General features: G+C 41.7%; 1 protein-coding gene across 1 annotated transcript in view; it reads right to left on the bottom strand.

The window, feature by feature from the left end:
* Phex (phosphate regulating endopeptidase X-linked) overlaps positions 1-12,750 on the bottom strand; it is a 240,178-nt gene that overhangs the window by 133,582 nt on the left and 93,846 nt on the right. The window contains exon 11 of the mRNA XM_052170209.1: positions 12,099-12,200. Coding sequence (XP_052026169.1) covers positions 12,099-12,200 — 102 coding nt within the window. The remainder of the gene's footprint in view (positions 1-12,098; positions 12,201-12,750) is intronic.

Below are 12,750 nucleotides of genomic sequence, written 5' to 3'. Positions count from 1 at the left end.
GCAATATACAGCAAACCAGTAGCCAGCATCAAACTAAATGGAGAGAAACTTGAAGCAATCCCACTAAAATCAGGGACTAGACAAGGCTGTCCTGTCTCTCAATATCTTTTCAATATAGTACTTTGAGATCTGGTTAGAGCAATTAGACAACATAAGGAGGTCAAAGGGATACAAATTGGAAAGAAGAAGTCAAACTATCACTATTTGCAGATGATATGAGAGTATACTTAAGTGACCCAAAAAATTCAACCAGAGAACTCCTACAGCTGATAAACAACGTCAACAAAGTGGCTGATTATAAAATCAACTCAAGCAAATCAGTAGTCTTCCTATTCTCAAAGGATAAGCAGGCTGAGAAAGAAGTTAAGGAAATGACCCCCTTCACAATAGCCACAAACAATATAAAGTATCTTGTTGTGACTCTAACCAAACAAGTGAAAGATCTGTATGACAAGAACTTCAGATCTCTGAAGAAGGAAATTGAAGAAGACCTCAGAAAATGGAAAAATCTGCCATGCTCGTGGATTGGCAGGATTAATATAGTTAAAATGGTCATCTTGCCAAAAGCAATCTACAGATTCAGTGCAATCCACATCAAAATGCCAACTCAGTTCTTCATAGAGTTAGAGCAATTCTCAAATTCATCTGGAATAACAATAAACCCAGGATAGCTAAAACTATTCTCAACAGTAAAAGAATTTCTGGGGGAATCAGTATCCCAGACCTCAAGCAATACTACAGATCAATAGTGTTAAAAAAAACTGCATGATATTGGTACATTGACAGGCAAGTGGACCAATGGAATAGGATTGAAGACCCAGAAATGAACCCACACACCTCTGGTCACTTGATCTTCAACAAAGGAGCGGAAAATATCCAGTGGAAAAAAAGCCTTTTCAACAAATGGTGCTGGTTCAATTGGAGGTCACCATGCAGAAGAATGTGAAATGATCCATTCTTATTTTCTTGTACTAAGCTCAACTCCAAGTGGATCAAGGACCTCCACATAAAACCTGACACACTGAAACTAATAGAAAAGAAACCGGGGAAGACCCTTGAGGCCATGGGCACAGAGAAAAAGTTTCTGAACAGAACACCAATAGCTTATGCTCTAAGATCAAGAATTGACAAATGGGACCTCAGAAAATTACAAAGTTTCTGTAAGGCAAATGACACCCTCAAAAGAACAAAACGGCAACCAACAAATTGGGAAAAGATCTTCAGCCCTACAACCGACAGAGGGCTAATATCCAATATATACAAAGAACTTAAGAAGTTATACCCCAGAGAACCAAATAATCCTATTTAAAAATGGGGTACAGCTGAGATTTCACCTCACACCAGTCAGAATGGCTAAGGTCAAAAACTCAGGAGACAGCAGGTGTTGGGGAGGATGTGGAGAAAGAGGAACACCCCTCCACTGCTGGTGGGGCTGTAAGATGGTACAACCACTTTGGAAATCAGTCTGGCGGTTCCTCAGAAAACTGGACATGACACTTCTGGAGGACCCTGCTATACCTCTCCTGGGCATATACCCAAAGGATTCCCCAGCATGCAATAAAGACACATGCTCCATTATGTTCATAGCAGCCTTATTTATAATAGCCAGAAGCTGGAAAGAACCCAGATGCCCCTCAAAGGAGGAATGGATACAGAAAATATGGTATATTTACACAATGGAATACTACTCAGCAATTAGAAACAATGAATTCACAAAATTTTTAGGCAACTGGTTTGATCTGGAAAATATCATCCTAAGTGAGGTAACCCAATCACAAAAGAATACACATGGAATGCAATCTCTGATAAGTGGATATTAATTAGCCCAGAAGCCCTGAATACCCAAGGCACAAATCGCATAACAAATGACTCCCATGAAGAAGTATGGAGAGGGTCCTGATCCTGGAAAGGATTGATCTAGCATTGGAGGGGAATATAAGGACAGAGAAAAAGAACAGAGGTGATTGGAGAATGGATGGAGAGAAGAAGGTTTATGGACATATAGGGAGGGGGGATCCGGGAAAGGAGAATCATTTGGAATGTAATCAAAGAATATAGAAAATAAAGATATTTTTTAAAAAATGGGGTACAGAGCTAAACAAAGAATTTTCACCTGAAGAATTTCGAATGGCTGAGAAGCACCTTAAGAAATGTTCAACATCATAAGTCACTAGGGAAATGCAAATCAAAACAACCCTGAGATTTCACCTCATGCCAGTCAGAATGGCTAAAATTAAAAATTCAGGAGACAGCAGGTGTTGGTGAGGATGTGGAGAAAGAAGAACACTCCTTCACTCCTGGTGGGACTGCAAGATGGTACAACCACTTTGGAAATCAGTCTGGCTGTTCCTCAGAAACCTGGGCATGACACTTCCGGAGGACCCTGCTATACCACTCCTGGGCATATACCCAGAGGATTCCCCAGCATGCAGTAAGGGCACATGTTCCACTATGTTCATAGCAGCCCTATTTATAATAGCCAGAAGCTGTAAAGAACCCAGATGTCCCTCAATGGAGGAATGGATACCAAAAATGTGGTATATTTATACAATGGAATGCTACTCAGCAATTAAAAACAATGAATTCATGAAATTCTTAGGCAAATGGTTGGAACTGTAAAATATCATCCTAAGTGAGGTGACTCATTCACAAAAGAACACACATGGAATACAGTCACTGATAAGTGGATATTAGCCCAGAAGCTGTGAGTACCCAAGACACAATTCACATATGAAATGATTCCCAAGAAGAAAGAAGAAGAAGGCCCTGGTACTGGAAATGCTTGATGCAGCAATGTAGGGGATTATCAGAACAGAGAAGTCGGAGGGGGTGATTGGGGAATGGGCAGAGGGAAGAGGGCTTATGGGACTTATGGGGAGGGGAAAACGAAGAATGGGTAAATCATTTGGAATGTAAACAAAGAATATAGAAAATTAAAAAAAATATTTACCGGAAACAAAAAAGAATGTCTTTTAAAGTGTACATATAGGTGATAAATCAAAGCAATATATCAAGATGTTAGCAGTGGTTATGCTTGGGTAATGACAAAGCATTGATTTTTCTTCATTGTTCTGCACTTCACTTTCAGTATTTTCTTTAATAAGAATACATTTTCATAACAAATATGATAAACATGAAGATTTAGAAACTATTTTAAAAGCTAGAGCTATGAACAAAACACCTAAATAGATTTTATTAAGAATAAAATGTGAAATTCTATGAGAAGGGACTTTTTTTTAATGGTAAGTATAGGAGCAACAGAACTTAGCTGCAGTTCCTGTGAGATTATTTTTTTTTAAGACCAAGAAATTAACTGACTGTAAATTTGTTATAAGCCAACACTGACGTGCATGGCTGAAAGAAAAAGATAGCCATAATATCAACTTAAGCTTCCTTAATATAATTTATATGCAAAACAGATGTGGCAATAATATCCCCATTGTGGTAGATAGTTGGACTCTGTATAGAATTACTGTGTTCAGCCTTGAACTTGAGCTTTTTAAAAAAAAAAAAGTGCTGAAAACTGGAGCACATCCAGCAGCATGAGGCGTCAGAAACAGAGTGTAGCACACTCTGGCTACATTAGAATTACCTGGAGTGCTAACTGCACTGTAGAGTCTTGCATCCCTTCCCAGAGTTCCAGTCCATAGATCAAACTAGGACTATGAATCTGCATTCCTAGCTAGCTTCTAGATAATACTAATGCTTCTGGTTTGAAGAGCATGCTTAGAGACACACTTTTATTAGGATAAAGGTCCCCATACAAAGCCAAACTTCCAGAAATGGAGGCCCAACTTTTCCAGCAACCAGGTCAATGATCATGGTCAAGCATGCTTGGCATCTCTTGACTTCACATTTTTAATCTGTAGAAAGAAACATCTGTACCTTCCTATGGTAGCTGTATGATATCAATGTGGTATTTATAAAACCTTTTAATCCTACAGTTTGGTATATAATAATGTCAATTTTATGTGAGAAACACAAAATGTGTTTCATCCACATTAAAGAATGCATTGATGAATCTTTAGAAATTAGGAAGGCTTCTGTATGGAAAACCTCATCTGCATAGTTCCTAAACAACAATGTGGAATCAAGGGACAGAAAGGACAACATAGAGCCTTCAGATCTTTAGAACATTGAACAAATAGTCATAGAATAGGTGCCCTGGGTGGGTTTTGAGTGCCCCAACTCACTGAGATACTTAACTGTGAGAGATGATAGAAAGAAGAGTCTACAGAGAATAAAAAGAAAATGCCATAAACTTCATCTAGTTCTATTTATTCGGCCTTGGTGGAAGGAAATTGCCACCTGTGATCACCCACCCTCCCATCAGCCTTAGCATTATCTGGAGCCTCATCAGACTTGCTGATTCCCAGCAACAACTTAGACCACTGAAGCAAACTGTAATTTGTTCCAATGAGCACTCCTGGTGGTGCTGACTCATACTCAAGTATGAGAGATTAAATGACTTAGGCACATTCAACCATTGATATAACATTGTTATCTATGATATTCAATTGAGAACCTCAAAATTACATAACAATCTACCTCCTTACCTCCCCCTCCCGTGTCCTCTCTTTCTCTGTCTCTGTCTCTGTCTCCCTCTCTCTCTCTACATATATATGTGTGTGTATGTGTGATTATATATTTCCATAATGTTTTAAGTATATTTAATTTTTTTGTTGCCTTACATTCATAGCTACCCTAAGGCATAGGTTGGCCATGCCTGAAAACACCTCCAAACTGCATTTCCCTGAGGGTCTGGATTATAAGCAGTCTCATAAGCTATCACACAGAATATAACAAACTCCTATTTATACTACGTACACATACATACATACATTACATATATACATACATAAATACATTACATACATACATACATACATACATATCACAAAAAGATAACTGTGGAGGGAGCTAAAGAGATGACTCAACTATTAAGAGTGCTTGTTGTGCAGCCTCACCCTGCCAGCTCAGGGATTTGTGAGGCCAAATCTGGACAAAATTTAAATGATTTGGAATTTCTACTTCATGTTTAATGTTTAATAAAATAAAGCTTGTGAAGGGCTGGAGAGATGGCTCAGCAGTTAAGAGCACCGACTGCTCTTCCAGAGGTCCTGAGTTCAATTCCCAGCAACCACATGGTGGCTCACAACCATCTGTCATGGGATCCAATGCACTATTCTGGTATGTGTCTAGAGACAGATGCAGTGTACTCATAAATAATAAATAGTCGGGCGTGGTGGCGCACGCCTGTAATCCCAGCACTTGGGAGGCAGAGGCAGGCGGATTTCTGAGTTCGAGGCCAGCCTGGTCTACAAAGTGAGTTCCAGGACAGCCAGGGCTATACAGAGAAATCCTGTCTCAAATAAATAAATAAATAAATAAATAAATAAATAAATAAATAAATCCTTAAAAAGAGTGCTTGTTGCTCTTCTGGCAGTTCCAGAGAATGTGACATGCCCTTCTGACCTCTGAGGGGGCCAGATAAGCTCATGGTACACATGCATTCATGTAGGCAAAATTGTTTGCTTTTGACATTTTTATTTTCTTTTTGGTGAAAGAGAGAAAACATGAAATTAGAGAGAAAACATGAAGCTAGATAACTATGGAGGTGAAGAGTTAGGAGAAATGGGGGAGTTGAAAGAATATGATCAAAATATATTGTATGAAAAATGTAATAAAAATACACCTTTTAAAAACAGAAATTTGTTCAAAATCAGAAAAATCTACAACACAGAGTAAATCAACCACCTCCTTTAGAATACCAACATCTTTAATCTCAGTAACTGCCCTCTGAGATGGGCACTGCTCTCACAGTTTAAAAGGAGAGGATGGGAAAAATGAAGCAATCTCCAAAAGGTCATGTAGCTCCTAAGAGGTAAAATATGGCTTAGGATACAGTCAGTCCTCCATACATCTTACCTCCATACTGTCCTTTCTATGGACAGCAGTGAAGAGAAGAGATAGAAGGAAGATGGACAGCACCTTCACCTGCTTGTCTGTGAGGCAAAAACTAGAAGATTCCTAAACAGGGGTGGAGAAACTGTGGCTGTAAGATCATCGTGGTGAGTACAAGAAGCCAGAGAAGAGCAGGAAGCCAGAACAAGGTCACAGTTTGCACACTCCTTGTCCCTGATGAATACTCAGAGTAGATGCAATAAGCAGAATGACTGCATTCTTCAACCTTCTGCAAAGATACTGAAACCTGTAACAAACAGGGGCATGCAATACCTTGACTGAAGCCTTTCCTCTCCTCTCCAAACCTATTCCAATGGTAACTGTGTAGTGCAGCAGGAGTAAAGTTACCAAGGGAGAGGAGCGCTGCTGGGAGCACTTGTTCCAAGTAACAAGTGGTGAGGATCTCAGAAGAAGCCTCACCCATGAGCTGACAAGGTCATGACAGAGGAAAAGAGGAAGGGGCAGGATTAGCAGCCTGTCTCAGCTCCTTAAAGCTTCCCTTCCTAGGCCCCCAGGACTAACCTTCTCCTACCAGCACAGTATCCATAGCATCCCTGTGTCACCCTAGGTATGTGAAAGCACATGAAGAAGAACTGCAGCTGACCACTCCCACCTTGCCAAACTCTGCAGCTCCCAGACCATTTCCTGGCTCGTTCTTGGTGTGCTACAAAGGCTTGTGGAATTGAGTTTGCTGAGAGAATGCTGGTGTCTCGACTCAATGCAATGCACTATTATCTTAAAGGCAAGGCAGCCTGAGAAGAGGACCTAACCCAGAGGTTGTGTCCTCATTAGTGGTCTCCTTAGGAACAGAGCTGGAAACTAGGATTAAAGCACATAGTATTTGAATGGAGGGGAGAGGGTCAAAGAAACACCAGAAGAGGCCTTCAAAATCAAGAGGGGAAAGGAAGGCAGGCAGCAAAGGGCATTTTTGCCAAGAAGCTCAAGCCAAGGGGGAAGCCCCCAGGAACTTATATAGAACATGTGAGAGGCAGGAGGAAGAAAGACAGGTTCCAGGCACCTTCCATCGATTGTTGGCTGAGGGCCAGTGAGGAGGGGTGGTATGGTGACTCATGTGAATGCTGTGTCACAGTAGCTTCCAGAGGGGAAGGAGAGGGACTTTGGGCAGAATGAAGAGGCAGATAGTTAGAAGTCAGACAGGGATGCAGTGACGCAGTGATGCAAGGTGAGTAAGGACTCACCCCACCCCTCATCTTGAGGCAGGTGTGGGGAAATGTGCTCTCCTAAGTGCCTCGGATCTAAAAGCACACCCTCAGCACCATGGGCTCAGAGCGTGGCAGTCAAGGTCCCAACTGGTCAGTACAGACTGTATGCTGTGCCTGCCGCAGTGCCTGCGATTAGCAGAGTTTCCTGACAAAGGCAAAGGGGTGAGGTGTGCTTTGCTTTGCTCTCTGCAATGGAAATCTTCCTACCTCACTCAAAGCCTGTGCGTGGGAGTCGTATGCCTGAGGAGTTGGGAACATGCAGCCAACTTCTCTATACCTGCTGTGGCCAAGGCCACAGCTACTCCCTCATGCCACCCTCAGGACAGTGCCTCCCGAGGTGTTCTGTGCTGGTATTTCTTTTCTCTGGGCATGGGCTGACAAGCTCCGACCCCAGGTGCAAAGTGCACAAGGGAAGCGTTCAGAGGTGGTACAGCACAGAGCTATGTGAGTGATGCAGCTGGGAACAAGCGAGAGCTGCTCTCAGGGAGCTGCTCCTCACATCGGACTCAGAACTGGCCAGGGAGGCCAAAGGCAGCCTGGGTCTCTTCCATAGTGACCTTGGGGGACTGCTCCTCTGTTCTGGACACTGTGAATCCTCCAGAAGACACCCCAAATCCCTCAATTATCACTATATGCCTATTCAAAGGCTCTATTAACCAGAAAAACAGCAGGCATCCTTGCCCTTTGATGAAAGAAAAAGACAAAATTTGACAAAAACTATACTGGAAGTGTTTGGAGGGAGGAATAGGGAGGGAGAAATGATGTAATTATATTATAACCTCAAAAAATATTTTTAAAGAGCACATGCTTGCAGGAAATGCAGATTCATAAGTAAAAAATGGGTGCTTATTTCCCAATATTAAATTTCCACTTGAAATCCACACAGTGAGTTTCAATACACAAAAAGTGTCAATGACCTCTCTCCAGGGAGGAGCAGGAAAAGGCAGGGAGACAGAGATAACAAATTTACCCTTCAAGGAAGTAGAGGCATCCTCCTGTATGTTTTACCACCATCACTCCTAGCAAAGAGAACCACAACGCCCATTCACTCACTTCCATTTTGAGACAGGGTCACTGCCACAAAAACCGAGGTAAGGCCCTCAGACCACTGCATATCTGAGTCTCCCTATCACTCAGTCTGGGAGTTTTGGTCACAAAGGAAAGCTGAGGTCAACATGTCTTAGGTGGTGCTTTAATTAGCTGCAGTCCGGAGCTTCATGGTGAGAGAAAGAAAAAGCTTTAAGCCCCTCACAAATCACAACATTTTTTTTTTCCGCTTTCCCAATGGGTAGCCAAGTGACTCAGCATCAGCCCAGTGTGGGCACTATTATTGATGAGAAATCTTCCGCCTGGGTGATATACTGCATACAGCACATGCCCAAAAAACAGTGCCAAGTCATACCAGGAAGAGAAGGCGAATTATTTGCCTCTACTTCAAATGCAGGCAAATCCTCTCTTAATGCAGCAGCTTCTCCATATCAGAAAGACAAAGCAGGGACATAGAGATTTCCATCTAAGACTCAAGGAATTATTAGGCAGAGTCTCTTCTTTCTTGTTGACTATTAAAAAGGCAATCAAATTGAGGAAAGCAGAAGGAAAAGGAGTGGGGGTTGTTTTTTTTTCCCCCCAAAAAAAAAAAACGTCCCAGAGTGAAAAGCAGCACAAAAGGCTGCAGTTTCTCTATCCTTTGTTAGTACTGTGAGCTCCACCTAGAGGTCATTTCTAGAATTGCAAGTTAGGAAAAGATAAATCTTTGTATTCTGGGGTTTAGGGCTAGTAGTGACTGGGAGAACTGCTGGAGATCCTTGGACAACACTCCATTTCTCATCTTGCATTCCTGGGACTTCTCTGAACTTTAATACTCAATAACTCCTCGGGGAACCTACCTCTGATGTTTGTGCCTGTCAGAGCTGCTACTGCGGTTCCTGGCAGATTGAACTCAGCTCAAAGAAAGCATAGTGTTCAAAGAATACTCTAGAAGGAAAAAAGTGACAGTTCTGGTTGAAATGAAAGACTGGCGATCAACCCAGAGGGCCAACAGAAACATGACTAATTTTAGAAGGACTGAGAATAGTTTCCTTAAAGAAGGACTCATGGACCATTTGCTTAAAAGACCTAGCTACAAGACAATCTTTGCCTAACTGAATGTCAACAAGTACTCTAAAGGACTCTTAATTTCTATTTCAGAAAAGCTTACTACAACCTCCCAAAAATCCATAAATTACTCATTCATAGTCTCTCTTCTTTCTCTCTCTCTCCCTCCCTCCCTTCCCTCTTTCCTTCCATCTTTCTCCCTCTCTCTTCACACTAGTCATCCTATAAAAATTGATACTTTAGAACCCCAGGCTACAACAAAGAGCACCTAGTACACTGAGCATTCAACTGTTCAGTGCAAGACACATCCTGATCCACACATCACAAGCTACCTTTTAAATAAACCAAGCCTTCAAGCAAAAATAACATGGTGTTGGTGCCAAGAGTTTCTTCTACCATTTGAAGCATGTCTCATCATAACCCGTGTGTTCCTACCTCCTCCAGCCTGTGCTGTGCATGACAAACAGTTCTGACAGATCTTGGATGGAGAAAAATAATTTAAAATTACTCATTGTCCTCTTTCAAGGCCACCACCAATACTGTTTGTCTTAGGGTTTGTATTCCTGCACAAACATCATGACCAAGAAGCAAGTTGGGGAGGAAAGGGTTTATTCAGCTTACACTTCCACACTGCTGTTCATCACTAAAGGAAGTCAGGATTGGAACTCAAGCAGGTCAGGAAGCAGGAGCTGATGCAGAAGCCATCCTTACTGGCTTGCTTCCCCTAGCTTGCTCAACCTGCTTTCTTAAAAAACCCAAGAGCACCAGCCCAGGGATGGCACCACCCACAAGGGCCCCCCCCCCTTGATCACTAATTGAGAAAATGCCCCACAGCTGGATCTCATGGAGGCACTTCCCCAGCTGAAGCTCCTTTCTCTGTGATAACTCCAACCTGTGTCAAGTTGACACACAAAACCACCCAGTACACTGTTCAAAGTCTTTCTTCAATAAACACTCATATGCCTTTTTGTTCCTGTTAACTAAAATATCTATGATAAGGCATCTCAACCTTGAGAGTAGGAAAGGTTCTACAAAAAATCTTTACCAAAAGATATGGGACTACCCAGAAGTCCCATTTCAACAAGGCTACAGTGAGAATCTCCTTGTTTCTGACCATAAGGTGAAATTACTTGTGTAAGAAATAATTCAAAGCAGTGTATCTAATGATAATATTAAGAGATGGGTACGAATACAGATGTGGATGCTCACAGCCAACCATTAGACTAAGCACAGGGACCCCAATGGAGTAGTTAGGAGAAGGACTGAAGGAGCTGAAGGGGCCTTATCTGGCATCAATGGGAGGGGGAGGCCCTTGGTCCTGTGAAGGCTTGATGCCCCAGTGTAGAAGAATGCTAGGGCGGTGAGGTGGGTGGGGGAGCACCCTCATAAAAGCAGGGTAAGGGGAGATGGGATGGGGGGATTGCAAAGGGAAAACCGGAAAGGGGATAGCATTTGAAATGTGAATAAATAAAACATCCGATTTAAAAAAAAAACAAAAAAAAATATTATATCACACAGATGCTGCACAGAGAAAAGGAAAGCAATGTAGCTATATGTATGACTACAGCTTGAGGAAGAAAAACACTATATTAAATCAACATCCTTTCAAAGAGCCATCACCAAGTAAATTGTCTTTTTAAATTAGGGAAGGATACACAATTACAGCAATATTTCTGGATTTTAAGTTTGTGTTAAATTTCAAATATTCCAGATATTTCTACTTTGGTTTCTTATTTTAAAAATATCAACTCTGAAATACGTAAAAATCATCTCTGGGAGCTATACCTACACCAGGGGATGTTTTATAAAAGTACAAAATAAAGCATTAGAATTTTCTTTTTTAAAAAAGAGATGGGTATGGCTAAGATCACAAGTACATAGACTTCCAACCTGGTAGACTAAAGCAGTCTTTGCCAGTAAGGTGCCCAGCATGCTCTTGCATGTCCATGTCCCACTGATGACTGCTATCAGAAAGATTTCAAAAGTTTGTCTAAAAAGAGGTGGTACTAATTTGGGAGCCTCACAGTTACAGAGTGCAATCTGGGGGGGGAGGACGCGGGGGGGGGGGGGGGGACAGTAAAAGTATGCTCTGGCTCTGCCCATTTGAGTTCCAGCTTCAGAAGAATATCTCCAATTCAAGGTGGACCCCCTCATTATTTGTAGACAACATAGCTGTTCAGAATTTCCCTGTCTATTCCTTTATTTTGCTGCATAGCCTCAGAGAATTTTTACTAAGCGTCACAAGTACCCACCTATTACTCTGCAATGGTCCATCACTCACGTATACCTTATAAGCATGCCCTTTGGGCCATTTGTGCATCACGCTGGCTTTGGACGTGGATGTACTTTACTACAGGAAAATATTTGCCTCAGGACATTTGCACACATCATGCACAAATGGAGAAGACACATGGACAATATGGGTTTTTCTTCTTTGCAACTTGAGGGCCCTTCTGCCAGCTGTTTCCCATGGCTCCCCACTGTTCTACATTCTGCCATATCCAATGATGGTTTATAGCAAAATTCACTAGGCAATAAGCCATGTGGCTTTTACAGGCAGCAATTAGGAGCGAAACAAAGGCTGAATTACATGGCATTTGAAAATGCAGTTAGAGAAAAAACAAGTCAGATCTTATTTTCTGTTACCTCCTGGGGATGAAATTTATGTGTTCATCCAAAAGCACACACCTACCCCTGGTGTCATTTGGAGCCAACAGCTCAGTCAATAAAAATAAATAAATAAACCGTACAGTCAATGTCAAGAATGAAAATCCATTAAACAGTGAGGTTTTTTCCTTCCATCCAAAGAAATCCTACCTTTTCTTGAGCTTTCCTTTTTGTGCCCGCATCCATCCATTCATTTTCTTTCTCCAGCATGTCAATGAAGGCCCAGCGAACACCTTCAATCAATTCTTCCATCTATAAGAAAATACCCAAAGAAGCAGCATCAAAGCCAGAAATTTCAGCCAAGGTATCCTTGACCTGAATCAGGTTGCAAGAAAACTACATCAAGGTTCAAAATTGGGGGAGGGTTCTTTAAGTTCAATTTCATGCTCTGACATCCTTTGGGAGGGGGCCTCTATAAACAGATGATGCAAGGTGGGGATAGTAAACTTCCCAGAAGCAGCTATCACTAACCAATCACATACCTGTATGTAGCTACTACATAGCTCCATCCTCATCAATTTAACAACCAATTTCAATAATTTAATAAGAGCTGAGGAATATGGCTCAATGGAAAAGTGTATGCCAAACAAATGTAAGGCCTGGGTTCTATTCCTAGTTCCAATACACACAACAAACACACTTACAGGGGGAAGGGGAGGGAGAGAGGGAAGAGAGGGAGACAGAGACAGGGAGAGAGAGAGAGAGAGATTTATCAGAAGCTGAGAGTGCCAGGCAAAAGCACAGACTGTGATTTTTTTTTTTTTTTGGATAGATATTGCCAAGAAAGCAAGCAACAATTGAA

The sequence above is a fragment of the Apodemus sylvaticus genome, chromosome X (genome assembly GCF_947179515.1).
Source record: "Apodemus sylvaticus chromosome X, mApoSyl1.1, whole genome shotgun sequence".
Lineage (NCBI taxonomy): Eukaryota > Metazoa > Chordata > Mammalia > Rodentia > Muridae > Apodemus > Apodemus sylvaticus.
Note: the sequence above shows the minus strand (reverse complement) of the source record. Positions and strands in the feature narration are given on the sequence as shown.